At 46.0% G+C, this 18,963-nt stretch overlaps 1 protein-coding gene across 2 annotated transcripts in view; it reads left to right on the top strand.

The window, feature by feature from the left end:
• The first annotated feature begins 6,064 nt into the window (after positions 1-6,064).
• Positions 6,065-18,963, top strand: part of LOC140389287 (EEF1A lysine methyltransferase 3-like) — a 41,848-nt gene continuing 28,949 nt past the window's right edge. For both annotated transcript variants that reach the window (XM_072473465.1, XM_072473464.1), the window contains exons 1-3: positions 6,065-6,129; positions 6,814-7,069; positions 11,399-11,510. In XM_072473465.1, coding sequence (XP_072329566.1) covers positions 6,929-7,069; positions 11,399-11,510 — 253 coding nt within the window. In that variant the 5' untranslated portion in view covers positions 6,065-6,129; positions 6,814-6,928. The remainder of the gene's footprint in view (positions 6,130-6,813; positions 7,070-11,398; positions 11,511-18,963) is intronic.

The raw sequence follows: 18,963 nt of genomic DNA, 5'->3' as shown, positions 1-18,963 counted from the left end.
CAGGGGTGTGTACAGTACTTTGCTTCCTGAAGTCAATGACCAGCTCTTTAGTTTTGCTGGCATTGAGGGAGAGATTGTTGCCGTTACACCATTCCACTAGGTTCTCTATCTCCCGCCTGTATTCTGACTCGTCATTGTTCGAGATCCAACCCACTATGGTTGTGTCGTCAGCAAACTTGATTGTCTTGTTTGTCTTTAATCCATCCACTTTAAATTGATCTAAATCTTGCGATCAGCATCAGAATCCCCTGTCCGAACATGACCAGACAGAAAACTATCCATTTATCTGCTCACTGCTGTAAGATAGGCTTAAATGTCCAGGGTGAATGTTAGTGAATGGGCGATGGATACATTTTAATGAATGGGCGAGTAGATGAATGAGTAAATGGGTAGGTGGGCGAGTTGATTAGATTTATTGTCACATGTAGCAAGGTACAGTGAAAGGTATTGTTCTGCATACAGTCCAAATCAGTCCATGCATGAAAAAAATTAAAGAGCATACGGTAAATACACAATGTAAATACATAGACATAGGCATCGGGTGAAGCATACGGAGTAAGGTGCTATAAAAGTAGAGAAGATCCATGGAGAGATCAGTTCAGTCCATAAGAGGGTCATTAAGGAGTGTGGTAACAGCGGGAAAGAAGCCGTTTTTGAATCTGCTAGTGCATGTTCTCAGCATTTTGTATCTTCTGCCCGATGGAAGAGGTTGGAAGAGAGAATTACCCGAGTGGGAGAGGTCTTTGATAATGCTGCCCGCTTTCCCAAAGTGGCTAAGGTGGGTAAGGTGGTAGGTGGGTAAGATAGGTGAGTCGGCAATAGTCAGGTTGGGTCAGGAAGAGAATCTGGAGGGTATTAGTGGGGGGTTGGGGTGGTTAGTCGTGTCTGATCGGGTTGAGAGCAGTCAGGATCAAGGAGGGGGTCAGGGAGGGTGGTCAGGCGGTGGGGGCTAGTCGGGTCAAGGGTTGTTGGGAGCTAGCCAGGTTGGGTTAAGGGGTGTTGGGGGCTAATCAGGTCGAGTCAAGCGGTGTTGGGGGCTAGTCAGGTCCGGTTAAGGGGTGCTGAGGGCTAGTCAGGTCGGGTCAAGGGGTTTTTGGGTCTGACACGGTCAGGTCAAGGGGTGTTGGGGCTAGTCAGGCCGTGTCAAGTGGTGTTGGGGGCTAGTCAGGCCGGGTCAAGGGGTGTTGGGTGGTGGGGGCTAGTCAGGTCAGGGGAGAGTGTCAGTGATAATGTTCGCCAGGAGTTACACTATAATTTGTCTGCAAAACCCTCTCTCTCTTGATTTGTTTCCACTCCGGGGAGGTAGGTTCTGCTGTGGCTGAATAGTCCAATCCTCAATCCACTGACTGTGCCACAGATTTGGCAGGAGGTACCTGATGAGGTGGGTGGGTGGGACGCTCTGGATTCTGCGCTCTCCGCTGTTTATGTTTGGTCTCCGTGTGCTCCATCCTACCTTCGTGGATACATTTCCTCCAGTTTGTGCATGCTGAGGAAAGTGATTCTCATATGTCAGTGGGGAAGCTGCATTTATTTAGGGAGGCTTTCAGAGTGTCCTTGTATTTCCTGGGTAACTGCCCAATTAAGTACATCGGAACCGTCTAAAGTCTCTGACTCCAACTCAGTGTCGGACACTTTTTTGGAAGGTACCAGGAACAGGGGAAATGCCCAGCAGAAGTTTAAACATCTCGGGCAATTTCCCTGGGGTCAACGCTTTGGGACTTCTGTGGTCGGATGCCCAGTCTCTGACACCCCTATTTCCTTCCCTGTCATCTCATTGTTTCTTTCATAATTCTTATATCTCATTGGTTAAGGAAATACCCACTGGTCCCATCATTCATCAAAGTGACGGATGCCCTGTTGCCTTTGCCAACTTTTTAAAGCTGAAGGGGAAGTGAAAAAAATGGGACAAGCTGCAAGTTTCCCCACTCCAGCTAAGTCCGGGCCAGCACATGGCCCACATTTTACTCGAGCAGGGCATTTAACAGCATCTGCTGTAATGAGACTGTTCTTTGCACGTTTAAATGCTTACATTTTTTGCACAGCAAGCTGCTGAAAGTGTCAGCGGAGAACAGCAACGGTGAAGGCAACAGAGTTCAAGGAACCTGGGCAAACAGCAATATATCTCTTCAACTAATCAGATTGAACAATGGTAAGATCAACAGCATCAGGACTGGGAAGCAAGTATATATTAGAGTGCATGATTCCAGCAGCAGATCAAGCGCAGAAAGAGAAATAAAGAGAGGGAAAGAAAAAGTGGGTCGAGAGGAATTGAAAATGGAGACTGAAAGGAAAAAGAAAATAAATTTGCATTTTAAAAATATCCAATAACAATTAAGACTCAAAAGGAATGAATCACCATACCTGAAATAGTTAATGTTCGGCATCAGAGAGGTTAATTGGCAGTAATTAACACTTATCATCTCATTAAAAGGGATCTTAGACTTTGAAATAACAAGATTTAAATTCCTGTGACACATTGAATTTGTAACTGCTGCATAAATAGAGAAAATTTGAATTCTTCAATGCATTTGAATGGTGAGACAGCGAAATGCCATTTACTGAAGTGAATGGGGGAGTAGCAGAACCCAGGATAGCAACTTTAGGATATTTAACCACAAATCTGCTCTTCACCTGAAATTGTTGTACCATTAGGGTATAAATAATGGTGAGTGCCATTACCCTTACCTGGGTGAAACAGACTTCACGTGACCTTGGCATCCTATTTGATCCTGAGCTGAGCGTCTAACCCTATATCTTCTCCATCAACCAGGTTCTCTACTTCCATCTCTGTAATATCGCGTGTCTGTGCCGCAGCCTCACCTACCAGCTGATGAAACCTTGTTCGTATCTTTGTTACCTTCACATTCGTCTATTCCAAAGCACTCCCTTCATCCACCCTTGGTAAACATGAACTCTTCCAAAACTCTGCTGCCCGAGTGTGAACTCAGCACAGGATCCTAGTCTACCACCACAAAATCCCCAGGGCTCGCTGACCTACGTTTCTTTCCTGTCCTGCCATGCTTCAATTTAAACCACTCACCCTTGTGATCAAATCCCTCTATGGCCTTATCGTTCCAAGCTCTGAACCTTCGCCAGCCTTAGAACCTTCCCTGAAAGCGTTCCTGGCCTCTTGTGAATGCCCAGTTCTTTTCAGCCCATGTTGACAACCGTGTTTTCAACTTTTTAGGCCCCCCCCCCCCCAAAAACCTTTCTCCCTCTGTTTCTCCCTATCCTCCTTTAAAATGCTCCTTTATTTGACAATTCCTTTGCTCACCTGCCCTAATATCTCCTTAAGCAGCTTGCTATCAAATTTCATCTTGAGATAAGGGTTGCAAATCCTCCCGGATTGGTCTGGAGTCTCCGGGATTTGACGATCAATCTCCAGGCCACTGTCTTCTACAATCTTGGTGAAATATCATCGGGACATTAAAAACATTTTTGTTTTCATTTCTTTGGACACTTCTCTTTACTAAATATTTAAAAACTTTGAAATGGGAAATAAGTTTGTTTGACTGGCAGTCAACATCATCCAATTGGGTAATGAGTCTCTTTGCTTTCCAATTGGCATCGGAAGGCAGTGTGCCACAAGGAAGGATTTGCTGACTGGCTAATGGCTGGAATGGGTCGGTGGGGGTGGGGTGGGGTGTCGGGGGGAAGGTCATGTGACAATGCCTCCAGAAATACATTTAATCACAATTGGAAGCCATATCTGAGAATGCTCCTGGAAAAGGGCCCTGGGGAATTTTACCATCTGAAAGGCACAAAATAACGTTATTTATCAAATATGCTAAACACTAGAAATGTAATAATGTGGCCCCTTTCCTGGAGCTTTTGGAGATTGCGTGCAGGCCCCAGCAACAACCACCAAACGTTTACAAGGGAATTTCTTGTCCATGTAATTCAGTGGTTGCCTTTTCCGTCTTGGTGTTCAGGCCTTGCAGCCTGCTGCGTCAAATGTCTAGCCCCCAAGCTTGACATGACGTTATGAGGTAGGCTGGGGAGCTATAACTTTTATTTGTTGCAAATTACTTTTTAAAAATGTACAAAACAATACAAAAATTGGAGAATAGTCAACAGTCCCTTGGTAAATTTAAAAAGCTTTTCAGACGCACCCTTTAATGTTCTTTGCCTTAAGGATACTGCGTTATTTCTGGAGCCTTCTCGAAGGTCGGCAAAGAGATGCAATTGATCAAAATTCACAATAGTGATTGATTCACCCTGACCACCCAACATGCCAATCTATGCTCTCACTCATCCCCATAGCCCCTATGACAACACAACTCTTGATAGCACATAACTCCCCATTCAAACCCATGACCACAAAAAGCCTCTATGATCACTTAGTGCTAATTCAGGCCAATCAATGTCCCCCACCAAACACTATTTGTCCTTATACCCTCCATGACAACACACCCAGTATCCACCTTGGGCAGATCTCAAGACCCCTGCTGCGTGGAAATAAAGTAAAGTTCTAAGAATTTAGTAGACTTTATTATATTCAATAAACGCATTGATACAAACCCCATCCAATACATTTAAATCACCTAAAATACTTAATCCCTTATAAAAGAAAGTTTGTATTCATAGCCTTACATCAAACAGATATAATCCCTTAATCACCTTTTGGAGCTGTCAATCAAACTGTGCACTTAAAACCCACTATGACAACGATAGGTGTTGCAGTCAAGCGGTAATAATACACGGGTGGCACGGTGGTGCAGTGGTTAACACTATGGTGCTGAGGACCCTGGATCGATCCTGGCCCCGGGACACTGTCTGTGTGGAGTTTGCACATTCTCCCTGTGTCTGCATGGGTTTCACCCCCACAACCCAAAGATGTGCAGGTTAGGTCGATTGGCCACGCTAAATTGCCCCTTAATTAGAAAAAGATAATTTAGTAATCTAAATTTATTTTTCATAAAGCAGTAACTGCCTCATGGCGCCGAGGTCCCAGGTTCGATCCCAGCTCTGGGTCACTGTCCATGTGGAGTTTGCACATTCTCCCAGTGTCTGCGTGAGTTTCACCCCACAACCCAAAGATGTGCAGGGTAGGTGGATTGGCCAAGCTAAATTGCCCCTTAATTGGAAAAAGAGAATTGGGTACTCTAAATTTATTTTAAAAAAAGCAGTAACAACACTATATTGATAGCCCTCAGGCTCATGTCAACAAATAGTTATTGAAGTTGTGAGCACCAATTCTTTTCAACTCATAGGCTGTTCTTATTCAAAGTTTGAGGAGGGATTTTAATAACTTAACAGTTTGAGAGTTCCACCAAACCTATCCAAACTGATCTACCTTTTATGAACATTCATGTCTACTCTTAAAAATTGTAAGTCACACACAGCGAGAAATGGACCTCACTCCAGGGAAAATAGAGTCTGTTTGGAACTCTAGGGGCTGGATTCTCTGCCATTGGGATGCTCCGTTTTACCGGCAGCCTGGTGGATTCCCGACAGCGTGGGGCTGCCCCACAAGGGGAAACCCCATTGACTAGTCGGCGAAATCGAGCATCCCGCCGGCGTGCTGAACCACAAATCTGGAGCGGCAGGAATGAGAATCCAGCCCTAGGTTTGGGTTTCCCCTATGAATGATGTTCTGCCCCTTTACCCTATGGTGAAAATAGGGGAAATCACAGTGGGGCTTCTGGATCTAGGAACCCAGAGCCATTGTGGCTAAGGTGTGAAGTCACCACGACTCTGCGAAAATCCAAGCCGTTAACTTTGTCTCCTTGTCCATAAATGCAGCCAGACCTGCTGAATATTTCCAGCACTTTCTTTTTTATTTCAGAAATCCCCAGTATTTTTCTTTCATTACAATTTGAGGGTGGGCAGGGGGAATGGATTTATTGGTGGAAGTTGCTGACTAAATAAAATGTGAATGACTAAATTGTCCCACTGGACAGTGCTGAAGTAAGGAAATAATTTATTTTCAATTTTGCAACTGGGATTATTGAAAGTAATTTGTAACATTCTTTCCCCCCCCAAGGCTGCACAAATACTTTAAATAGGGAAACATCCTGATATTGGTGTTGAAAGGAAGTGGGAAGGCTTGCGGTCTACTCATAGGTTTTGAAGAGTGGGCTTTGAATAATTAATTGTTTGGAATGGTGACACACCCGCTGTAAATGAGTGAGTTGTTATATTTCATTCTGTAACAATGGTATCGGGATTACTGAATAATGTCGGTAAATCAAGAGGAAGTAATACGCATTTGGTAGATCAAGAAGTTGAGTGATACCTGAAATCAAGTAATACTTAGCACTTAATGAACTTGGAAACTAGTAGAATAGACAGTCTCTTCTGAGCCTTTTCATATTCCAATGTTTCTATGTGTACTAAGGGCTCCTGTGGTGAGAGTAAATGTAATGTGGATAGGGTGAACTGTTCCTTGAGTAATGTCGGAGTGGCTGGTAGGTGTTGGGACAGGAAAATTGATCCCCAAATGGTTTACATTTAGGAGGAAATTATAACATAATTTAAAAGTGTGAATATTTGAATAGAAAGGATGTAAAAGGTTACAGGTAAATAAGATTATAGTGGATACATCAGCATAAAGGGTCAGTCGACCTTCCTCTGCATTGTAGTTTCTCTGTGTCTCTAAGAGGATTGTTTTCAGACAAAATGTATTGCTGCTGCCAGATGTTACACCCTGCCCATGTTTCTTAAGGTCAGAGATTCAGGGCAATTTTAAATGATTGTGTGATTTGTTAATCTATTTCATTAGTCTAAAAGTTAGGTAGTTGTGATGTATGTTGAAGGCCTATGCTGAAATATTCCACAGGCTTACCAAAAATAACCCATATTTTATCAAAGGAAAAAGCTTTAGACACGGGAAGCTGAAAGGAATTTTCAGATTCAAAGGAATCTGTTTAGAGATCAACAGGAATCTACGAGATCAAGAAAATCGAGCGGAATATCAACCAGGAAAATGGAAACGGAGCTCCAGAAGAGTTACGATTGCGAGAATACCTACATTTTGGAGAGACACTACAAGTTTTGTGGACATAATTTATGCATCAGCCAGAGCTCAGATTCCCAGCTTGCTACTTCAGCTTTCATATGGGAAGCTGTAAGTACAGTTACCTTCTGCAGATGCAATAATTGTGACGCTTGCATGACTCATGTAATATTGGTTCTTCCACCTGTGTGTGTGTGTGTGTGTATATAAACAACCAAGATCAGTGTGTGCTTCAAGACACTTTCTGTATTACATTGGGCTTGCAATCTATATTATGTGTTTTTGCAAACAACATTGCACTTTGAAAAATATCATTGTAGACCAGATATTCAAAAGCATTGGTACAATGTGGGTTAGTGACAGTTCTTTTTATTTTGGTCTTGCCTGTGCTTTAGTATGAGATTTGGCAAGTGAAGCTCAGTGCATTACGTGACCTTAGCTTTGATCACATTGTTCACATTGTTTGGGGACCTTTCCTCGGGAACATGCAGGCAGCCCACACACTGGTGACATTTCTGTATTTCAGAGGAATTTGGGTATACGCCGTTAAGTCAACTTACTGGTCTGAAACAAGTTTTCTAACTTGGAAGGAGTGTGGTACCATTTGGTTTGGAATGGAAGGAGTTATTTTGTTCTACGCCGTGCTGGTTCTAGTATGGAACTATCCTGGAAAATGGCCTTGCTGGAATTAGAGCAGCTGATGCAGTGTTTTGTTTCCTCTCGACTGTTATTCTTGTGCCAGATTTCTACCATCGGCAACAGAAAAGTATTGCAGAAGTCCTAATCTTCTCTTGGATTCAGGCTTACATTTTATGTAAAGGTAATTGGTCCCAGTTGGAGTGGTAATTGGAATAGTACAATTGTTATCAACGCCTAATAATAATAATCTTTATTAGCGTCACAAGTAGGCTTACATTAACACTGCAGTGAGGTTACTGTGAAAATCTTCTCTTGGATTCAGCCTTACTGTCCATTTTATGTAAAGATAATTGATCTATTGTTATTGACACCTCTGACTCGGAAAGGTAAAATCAGATGAGTGTCTCTGATCTTTATCCAATGAACCCTGTTGCAAAGTTTGTAGAATTACATAGTAGTTAGAACACAAAGTAAGTCATTCGGTTCAATTAATCTGGGACACCAATTAACTTCCTTACAAGCACAAGCTCTAATCTATTTACCCACCCTGTTCCTATATCTCTTCAGTCACTTTCCCTTCATCTTCAAATACAATACAATTGAATCTTGAATGTTGACACTTTCTGTCTCAGCGGTAACTCCAAGTGAATTCCCCTGCCTCACTGTGTGAGGATGTTTCTCCCACTCCCTGTTCTAAAGCACTTACATTTAAACTTGGATCTATAGCCATTCATTCTGAAACTCTCAACTACTGGAGACAGTCTGCTCCTATCTACCTTATTCCAGCCTTTCAGAATTCTGAACACTTTTATCACATTGCCCCATCATTCACATTGTATGTGACGTTATTTAAAGACAGATTAAGGCTTGTAATGTAATTCCGCATTAACTCAAATAGCTTGCCAGTATATACCATCTAGACTCACATAAATAAGATGCCTATCTGAGTGCAGTCCTGGAGGGTTGCTGGTCTGGGGAGGTGGGAGGAGGGGAAACTCGGAGAGAAATGCTAAGACCTGGGCATAAAGCAGCCACGAGGCAGTTCCCCCAAACAGTTGCTGGTTTAAAATATTCTAGGTCAGCTGGACAATACAGAAAAGATTAAAGACTGTTCAACTTGAAAACTTGCCAAAACTAACCCAAGGTTTATTTTTTTACAGGATAACTCAAGGTTTATTTTTTATTTTATTCTGCTCCTTAGTGCCATGAGCAATTTCACTAAGTATTGCAGCATGTTGTAGTTTGAAAGGACGTCAGTAACTTTCAGTACAATTATTATGAGAGTTTTGATTTCACAGGGCGGCACAGGATTAGCACTACTGCCTCACGCCGGTTCGGTCCCGGACCCGGGACATTGTCTGTGTGGAGTTTGCACATCCTCCCCGTGTCTGCATGGGTCTCACCTCCCCAACACAAAGATCTGTAGCGTAGGTGGATTGGCCACGCTAAATGTCTCCTTAATTGGAAATAAACAATTTTCATTTCACTTTCATCAGTGAACCTAATGTACTCCTGCCTTTTGAACAAAGATTTAGGCTCATAGATTTGATAGCAGGGGACACAGGTGGTGTAGCGGCAATGTCACTGTAACCCATGATCTGAAGTTCCAGACTAAGGCTGTGGGTTCAAATCTCACCATTGCAACTAATGGACTTTACGTTTAGGGGCTGGTTTAGCACAGGGTTAAATCGCTGGCTTTGAATGCAGCTCAAGGCAGGCCAGCAGCACGGTTCAATTCCCGTACCAGCCTCCCTGAACAGGCGCCGGAATGTGGCGACTAGTGGCTTTTCACAGTAACTTCATTTGAAGCCTACTTGTGACAATAAGCGATTTTCATTTCATAAAGGTTTTGATGTGATTTTCTCTCATGACTGAATGAAGTCCTGTAGTCAGATTTATGTCTGGAAAGCACCATTTGGAGAGCTGATCCTGTCTCCTTTGGGGAATTATAAGGAAGATGCACTATAGAGACACCAAACTGATTTACCCCAAAATAGGATAGGGTGCAATCAACTCCAGTCTTTCTGTCATTCTCCAAGTAAAGGATGTAATGATGACACTGTCAATTCTGAGTGGGGATGCAAGAATCAGTAGAGCAGTGTTTTTCAAACATTTTTTCCCCGGACTCACTTTTACCAACTGGCTAATCTTCGCTACACACCATTTCCGCTCACTTTTAATGATCCTCACAATCTCACTTGCTTTTTTAAACTTAATTTAGAGTATCCAATTCTTTTATCCAATTAAGAGACAATTTAGCATGGTCAATCCACCCACGCAGACACGGAGAGAATGTGCAAACACCACACGGACAGTGACCCTGGGCCGGGATCGAACCCGGGTCCTCAGCGGCATGAGGCAGCAGTGCTAATCACTGTGCCACCCCCTCAATCTCACTTGCTTTGCAATTCAATTTACCATTTCTGCTAAGGACTTCAGCTGATAATTTAAGTTCTCGCTGCATCTTTTGAAACAATCACGAGGTTTGTCCTCGAACTCGCCATGCTTAGTCTTCAAATGCTGTTTAAGTTTTGAGGATTCTAAACTTGCATTTGGTAGTACATCCCTCCATGTAACAGACATGGGCTTGGCATACTAATTTGCATTGGCACAATTAACAAAACCATACCTCAAGAAATCATCTTTATACTGCTCTGTTCCTGAGTTCAGTTTTTTCTTTGTGTTGGCTGTTCGCCAGATGCCTAGGAGCTCTGTACAGAGCTAAAGTTACATTGTTTTATCCTGCCGTGGACTCGGCTGAGAAGCTCTCTCCAGCAGATTCAGTTGTGAGATCCTGGCCTATTTGTGTCTCTGGCCCTCTCTTCCTTATAACAAAATGATCTATCATCAGTTCTTCAGTCCTGTTGCTTTGCCTGCTTGCAGCTACAAAATGCAGTCATCTCTGCTCCGTGATTTTGCGCCGAAAACACGGACTTACAGGACACATGATGTCAGTGTACATGCTGGGCACATGACCTGCTCTCTGCCGCCGCTTCCGGCTGGAAGACCGCATCGTTCCATTTAAAAGCAGGTTACGGTCATTGGGCGCTTCTCTCGTGATAGGGAACACCGTGACCAATCACTCCGCGACCCTCCCGTCACTTGCCCGTAACGCACCCGTGGTTCGAGACCCGCAGTTTAAAAAACCCTGCAAAAGAGGGAGAAAAAACAAGAATTTGAGATTGCATATAATTTTCACGTCAAGATGCACTGTGAATGTTGAGTATAGCAATATGTATCCTTTTGCAATAGAGAATTGCTGTGAATGGAAATGCCTCTGTAACATGCTGGCGCAGCTACTGCAGCTTAGTCTGCTCATTTTCATTTAAGAGCTGATTCTATTGCATTCTTGATGCACAAGTGTGGTGAAACTGTTTGCAATCTGCCCACAGCCAGGGTTTTCTGCTGCTATTGCTGCCAGCTCCAGACAAGTAGTAAATGTAACAGGACCAATGAGCAAGACAATATATTCCAGATTCCAACACTAACAAATAATGTAATTAGTTGCAAATGATTAACAATGGGGTTGTGGGGGGTTGGGGTGGTTACTTATTCCATTTATCTTTTCTCCATGGATGATGGACCGGCAGAGGTTGAGATAAAGGGCAGACAATCTACTTGGAACTATCTAATAACAGGTATGATAGAGTCCTAATAACCGCTACTCCAACCAATTCTTCCTGTCTGTTGTGAGGTGCTGCACCCATGTCTTACCTCGTCCCTTTCTGCCGCACGTGTCGGTCTGCAGTGTTTCACCGCAGGTTTGAAATGAATGAATTTTAACATGGACTTATTTTTCAGGGTCTTGAACTATGTCGGTATATTGAAAAACAGAATTTAAACTTTCATGGCATGAAGGTGATTGAACTGGGCGCAGGCACTGGAATACTAGGAATTTTAGCAGCTCTCCTAGGTAAGTTGAAAAGCTCACATGAAATTAAGAGACGTCACAAGCAGAACTTTGCAAATGAGAATGAGAAAAGCCGATGATGAGCACTGAGTATGAAAAATGATGGTTAAAAAAATACAGCCAAACTTTGGGGATCACTCAATCATTTGATCTATAAAATATTATCATTCTTGTAAATTTCTTAGAGTTTATATTAGTTAGCGGGACTGTATTGTTAATATTATCATTTACTTTTTTCACACAGTGAATTAAAGAAAAAGGTGGGGGTGAATACTTTCAATTCAAAATATTTTCTTCTTCCCTAGTCTGCAGCAAGTCTTTTTTGAGAAACAACTCACTCTCCATACCACTACTGCAATTTTGGTTTGTCCAGTCCATATGAAAATTCAAGTCTCCCAATAATTTTTGGACTCCTTTGTTACATGGGCCTCTTATCTTAAATACTGCCAATCATTACTACAAGACTAATCCCATATCTCGTAGGCAGTCTATCAGCAGCAGGGTAGACGTTAGATGTATGTTACTTAGCTCCCACTGAATGTTATCTACATGCAGTCTTTTCTTCATATAAAGAACCCACATTATTGTTTCACCAATCTTTTTGTATGATTGGTACATTTATGCCAAAAAAAGTAAAATGTAACATGGTGGCCGTATGGCAGCACGGATTTTGATGGTCAAATGCAAAAAGACTTAACCCCTCACTCGCAGCAGAAGAAAAGACCTGGCGTGAATCTCACGTGCAACCACTATCAAAACTCACATTGTGTACATGATTCTCCAGCTCTGTACCTCTATCCTCTAACTGCACCTTACTTAGCCAGCAGACGGGTCCTGATAAATCTTTTTGAAGTCTATCTGCTACAAAGTTTAAACAGGAACAAGGATGAAACAGCAGACTACAAGTGGTCTTGCTTTAAGTAGAAGTCCACAGAAGAGCAATTCATTCCAACAGAGGCTAAAAACCGCAGGAGGAGAAATCTGACCAGTGGCAGTTCCTAGTGGCTGAAAGTAGCTTTTGGGACAGTTTTTATTTTGCTGTTGTTTTCATTTTTGAGTCTGCACCTATTTTCTACTGAAATCACTGATTTGTAGGTGGAGCTTAGAGTTAAACCTGGCAATAGTCAGAGAGAGCTCAACAATGCTTCCATCGCAGTTAAGAGTAACCTATGACCAAAGAAGTCAGTGGCCCCTAAAGGTATTGCAACTCAAAGCTAAATTAACTCTAAAAGCATTGGAGGAAACTTGCATAGCTATCAAACGCTCCAGGTAGCTTTAAAAATCCTGCAAAAAGTTTAAAAAAAGATGACCATAACATTTCCACCACTCAATTCCTAGGTACTGGATCTCCTATCTGAATTTGTTTTGTTTTAACAATGTGTCAAGCTGTGTTTCCTGGATCCCAATGTTCCCAAACCAGAGTGATGTACCATCAATGACCACAAGATGAGAATGGTGAAACAATTGAGGCTTTATTGCACAAGAGGTTGAGCCTCCTGCAGCTGGAACCAGCATGGGAGCAGCACAGGAGAGCATACACTTTCATACGGCGTCTGCTGGGAGGAGCCAGCAGGCTGGGATTACTGTGGTACCTGTAATACAGTGGCAGTACCGTAATACGCGTAATGTGTTACCAGTGGTGTTTATCACATTCACCCCCTGTTTAAAAAGAGTCTGGCGGGGGTGAAGAACAACATTACATATTTAGTCTGTCGGGGGCTTTGGCCCTCCGCTGCGATCGCCTCAGTCCTGGTGGTGGTGTGGCCGCCGATGTGGTCACCTGAGACTCCGAGAGCATGTTGTCCTCTCCATCGTCACCCCGCAGTGGATCCAGTGGGGGGACGGATACTGCTGGGGGGGGGGCTGCAGTGAGGTTCGCTGGCGGGAGGGTGTGCGGCGCAGGGGTGAGGGAGGCAACCGGAGGGGGGAGAAGCGGTACCAGGTCAGGGGTTGTGGCTGGGGACCCAGCAGGGTGGCAGGTCCCGAAGGGAGACTGTGTCCTGTCGCCCGTTGGGATGTGCCACGTAGGCGTACTGTGGATTCGCATGGAGGAGGTGGACTTTCTCAACCAAGGGATCCGATTTATGGCTCCTCGCATGCTTCCGGAGGAGGGCGGGCCCAGGAACTGCCAGCCATGTTGGGAGCGAAACCCCAGAGGTGGACTTACTCGGGAAGGCAAACACATGTTTGTGAGGGGTCTCATTAGTAGCGGTGCACAGGAGCGACAGGATGGAGTGGAGCACGTCAGGGAGGACCTCCTGCCAGCGGGAGACTGGGAGATTTTTAGACCGAAGGGCCAGCAGGACGGCCTTCCAGATCGTCCCGTTCTCCCTCTCCACCTGCCCATTTCCCCGGGGGTTGTAGCTGGTCGTCCTGCTCGAGGCGATGCCCTTGCTGAGCAGGAACTGACGCAGCTCATGACTCATAAAGGAGGATCCCGGATCGCTGTGGATGTAGGTGGGGAAACCGAACAGGGTGAAGATGCTGTGCAGGGCCTTGATGACCGTGGCAGAAATCATGTCGGGACATGGGATGATGAATGGGAAACGGGAGTACTCATCAATAACATTTAGAAAGTACACGTTGCAGCCGGTGGAGGGGAGGGGCCCTTTGAAGTCCATGCTGAGGCGCTCAAAGGGGAGGGAGGCCTTCACCAGGTGCGCCCTGTCCGGCCGGTAGAAGTGCGGTTTGCACTCCGCGCAGACTGGGCAGTCCCTGGTCACGGTCCTGACCTCCTCGATGGAGTAGGGCAGGTTGCGGGCCTTGATAAAATGGAAGAACCGGGTGACCCCCGGGTGGCAGAGGTCATTATGGAGAGCCCGGAGTTGGTCCACTTGTGCACTGGCACATGTACCGCGGGATAGGGCATCTGGGGGCTCATTGAGCTTCCCCGGGCGATACAAGATCTCATAGTTGTAGGTGGAGAGCTCGATCCTCCACCTCAAGATCTTGTCATTCTTGATCTTGCCCTGCTGTGTATTGCTAAACATGAAGGCAACTGACCGTTGGTCTATGAGGAGAGTGAATCTCCTGCCGGCCAGGTAATGCCGCCAATGTCGCACAGCTTCCACAATGGCTTGGGCCTCCTTTTCAACAGAGGAGTGCCACATTTTGGAGGCATGAAGGGTGCGGGAAAAGAAAGCCATGGGCCTGCCCGCCTGGTTGAGGGTGGCGGCCAGAGCCACGTCCGATGCATCGCTCTCCACCTGGAAGGGGAGGGACTCGTCGACCGCGTGCATCGTGGCTTTGGCGATGTCCGCCTTGATGTGGTTGAAGGCCCCGCGAGCCTCAGCCGTTAGGGGAAAAACTGTGGACTTGATGAGTGGGCGGGCCTTGTCCGCATAATTAGGGACCCACTGGGCATAATATGAGAAAAACCCCAGGCATCATTTCAGGGCCTTGGGGCAGCGGGGGAGGGGGAGTTCCAGGAGGGGGCGCATACGGTCGGGGTCAGGCCCTAGGACTCCACTTTCCACAACGTAGCCAAGGATGGCTAAGCGGTTGGTGCGGAAAACGTATTTCTCCTTATTGTAGGTTAAGGAGTTTGGCGGTATGGAGGACGTTTTGGAGGTTTGCGTCGTGGTCCTGCTGGTCATGGCCGCAGATGGTGACATTATCTATGTACGGGAACATGGCTCGCAGCCCGTACTGGTTAACCATTTGGTCCATCTCTCGCTGGAAGACCGAGACCCCATTCGTGACGCCGAAGGGAACTCTAAGGAAGTGATAGAGGCGGCCATCTGCTTCGAATGCAGTGTATTGGCGGTCCACCGGGTGGATTGGGAGCTGGTGGTAGGCGGACTTCAAGTCAACTGTGGCGAAGACTCGATACTGCGCAATCTGATTGACCATGTCAGATATGCGTGTGAGCGGGTACGCATCGAGCTGTGTGTACCGATTGATAGTCTGACTGTAGTAGATGACCATCCTGTGTTTCTCCCCAGTCTTGACTACCACCACTTGAGCTCTCCAGGGGCTGTTACTGGCCTCAATGATTCCCTCCCGCAGAAGCCGTTGGACTTCTGACTTGATGAAGGTCCTGTCCTGCGCACTGTACTGTCTGCTCCTCGTGGCGACGGTCTTACAGTCCAGGGTGAGCTTTGCGAACAGTGAAGGCGGCTCGACCTTAAGGGCCGTGAGGCCACAAACGGTGAGGGGGGGCAGGGGTCCGCCGAATTTCAGAGTAAGGCTTTGGAGGTGGCATTGAAAATCGAGACCTAGTAACAGGGTAGCACAGAGGTGGGGGAGGACGTAGAGCCTGAAGTCGCTATACTCTACGCCCTGAACGGTGAGGGTCGCGACGCAGTACCCCCGGATTTGCACGGGATCCGGAGGCCAGGGATATTTTCTGGGTGACGGGGATTACCGGGAGGGAGCAGCGCCTTACCGTAGCAGGGTGGATGAAACTCTCTGTGCTCCCGGAGTCAAAGAGGCAGGTCGTCTCGTGCCCGTTGATCATTACCGTCGTCGTAGCGGTCGCGAGGTTGCGGGACCGAGACTGATCAAGGGTGATGGAAGCGAGCTGTGGAAGATGTTGGGAGGTTCCGGGCTGATCAGCGGTGGCGGAGATATCGGCGAGTCACGAACGGCCAGGTGAGCAGGGGTCCTGAGGCGCGGTCCAAGATGGCGGCACCCACGGGGTGCACATGGCGGGTGACATCAAAGATGGTGGCGTCCACGGGCCGCACGTGGCTTGTGGTGGAGAAGATGGCGGCGCCCCTGGATCACACGTGAGGGGGTGTTGCGAGGCTGGGCTTGGAAACAGCGGCGACCGACCGGGCCTGGCAAACGGAAACTAAGTGGCCCTCCTTCCCACACCCATTGCAGGTCGCGCTCAGCGCCGGGCAGCACTGCCTGGGATGTTTGCTCTGGCCACAAAAGTAACATTTGGGCCCTCCGGAATTGGTCGAATGCCGTGCGGCGCAGGCATGTGTGGTGCAATCGAGTTGGCCCGGTGGTGGGGCCCACGATGCCCACGAGGGTGCTGCGCAGTCGGAGGTGTAGGCCTCCAGATTATGGGAGACCACTTCTAGAGGGTTAGCAAGCTGAACAGTCTCTGCAAGGTCGAGCGTAACCCCTTCCAATAGCCGCTGGCGAACGTAAATAGACTTAATGCCCGTGACATAAGCGTCTCTGATTAATAGTTTGGTGTGTTGGACTGCCGAAACTGCCTGGCAGTTACAGTTCCTACCGAGTATCCGTAGAGCCCGCAAAAAATCGCCCTGAGACTCCCCCGGGAGTTGCTGTCTCGTGGCCAGGAGGTGCCTGGCGTACACTTGATTCACCGACTTGATGTACTATCCCTTTAGTAGAGCCATTGTATCTGTGTAGGTGGGCGCATCCCGGATGAGGGGAAAAACTTGTGGACTCACCCATGAGTAGAGGATCTGGAGCTTCTGCGGGACTGAGAGTTCTTCAGTGGCTACTCCGAGGTAGCCTTCAAAGCAGGCTAGCCAGTGCTCGAAGGTGGCAGTGGCTTCGGCTGCGTGAGGGTTCAGCTCCAGGCGATTAGGCTTGATTAAGACGTTCATCTCATAAAATCTTGTGCAATAAATTGATGTGCCATCAATGACCACGAGACGAGAATGGTGAAACAATTGAGGCTTTATTGCACAAGGTGTTGAGCCTCCTGCAGCTGGAACCAGAATGGGAGCTGCGCAGGAGAGCATACACTTTTATACGGTGCCTGCTGGGAGGAGCCAGCAGGCTGGGATTACTGTGGTACCTGTAATACAGTGGCAGTACCGTAATACGCGTAGTGTGTGACCAGTGGTGTTTACCACACAGAGAAACAAGCCCTTAAAATTTAAATTGCTTTAGGCAATTGTGGTAGCCTGCCAGCGACGAGGCAAAGGCTGTTCATGTTAACAAACAGAGTTTATTGGTAACAAGAAACAATGGTACAGAGGCCCATGGCCTTGCTACCGTGGAGCAGCCTGAAGCTGCTGCTCCAGCTTTTACATCTTCACCACGTGGTTCCCCGGTGTATTCTGCCCGGGAAGAGACTCCACCCTCTGGGGTGATTACCCGCTCTCAGTCTCCATTGGTCCCCAGAGCCAGGTGACCTTCCTCAGCTGTGGTCTTAAAGAGACAGGCACCTCAATCTGCCACAGCAACACATCAGATAACCATCCTAAAAATCCAGGTAAAATACAGTCAATACTCGAAGATAAATTACAATTGAAGCTCAACTTCAGAATACACCGTCTGTAATTTATGTCTGTTAGGTAACAACCGACAGAAACCATTGACCGATTTGTAAGTAGATGCGCATGATTACTACTTCACGGCAGCCGAGCTAGCTGACAGAATAATACAGCTTGTGATAGGACCTACCACAACGTAAGTGTTCCAAAAAGGCCTTTTGGACCAAGCCAAAGGTTACACCTTGGAAGTACTATGACAAAGCGGACGCAGTTACAAATCCATTCAAATACGTGGACAAATCCTACAGGCTATGTGCGATTTGTCCATCATAGGCACAATAGCCAACGCAGGCAAGGCAGTAGGCAATTAAGGTGGTGGGGCCTCATACATGCATCCAGAAAATGCCCAGCTTTCAAAGATATGTGCAAGACATGTGGCACCAGAGGACACTGGAAGTGCCAATTCTGAAAACAAAGACCAAAACATGTGTTTCAATGTCATGAGCAGCCACATCCAAAGTGTTATAGAAATCTAACCTACCAAGAGCATGTACCAAACAGTATAAAGATAAGATACACAAATTGTCTAACCAAGCTCCAGGGTCAAACAAAGTGAACAGGCACTCTGCACAATGGATATCAAAGAATGCATGACAAAGTAACAGCAACATTACATGCCCACAGATTTAGGGTGTCTAATCTATATGCAGATGCTGGTGCAGATACAAACATCATTGCACCTTGTACATTGAAATGTATGTGTTCACAATAGATGCAAGCGATGATCTGACCAGCCACTGCCAAACTAACTGGATACAAATCGCTGGGAGATTTCATCCCTGTGATATATTACACTCAAGTGTCATGAACAAACTCGCTCTCTTCAACAGAAAAATATAATATTGTGAGCACCATAGCTCCATTGATTGCCAGTACCAGTGTGTAAGGACCTGTCCTTGGTCACCATTCATGGTATGTTGAGACAATGAAGAGGACCAGACGTCACAGGAAGCACTATTGGAAACCCTGAGCTTGCACTGGGAGAAGATGACCAAACACTGCAATGCAGATCATCTGCTATTTGGCTAATTATGCAAAGATGGAACGTGAAATTTTGGCACTGGTATTTGGCATCCAGCAATTCTACACTTATTTCTTTGCAAAGAACTTCATCATGGAAACTGACCATAAACCACTTGAAATAACCTGGTGAAAATTCCTAACTTGTGCACCACCAAGATTACAGTTCCTGCTGGTTAAAATTCAAAGCTACGATTGTAAAATACGCTACAAGCCAGGTAATTCCATGG

This window comes from Scyliorhinus torazame, chromosome 14, assembly GCF_047496885.1.
Source record: "Scyliorhinus torazame isolate Kashiwa2021f chromosome 14, sScyTor2.1, whole genome shotgun sequence".
In the NCBI taxonomy this organism is placed as follows: domain Eukaryota; kingdom Metazoa; phylum Chordata; class Chondrichthyes; order Carcharhiniformes; family Scyliorhinidae; genus Scyliorhinus; species Scyliorhinus torazame.
Note: the sequence above shows the minus strand (reverse complement) of the source record. Positions and strands in the feature narration are given on the sequence as shown.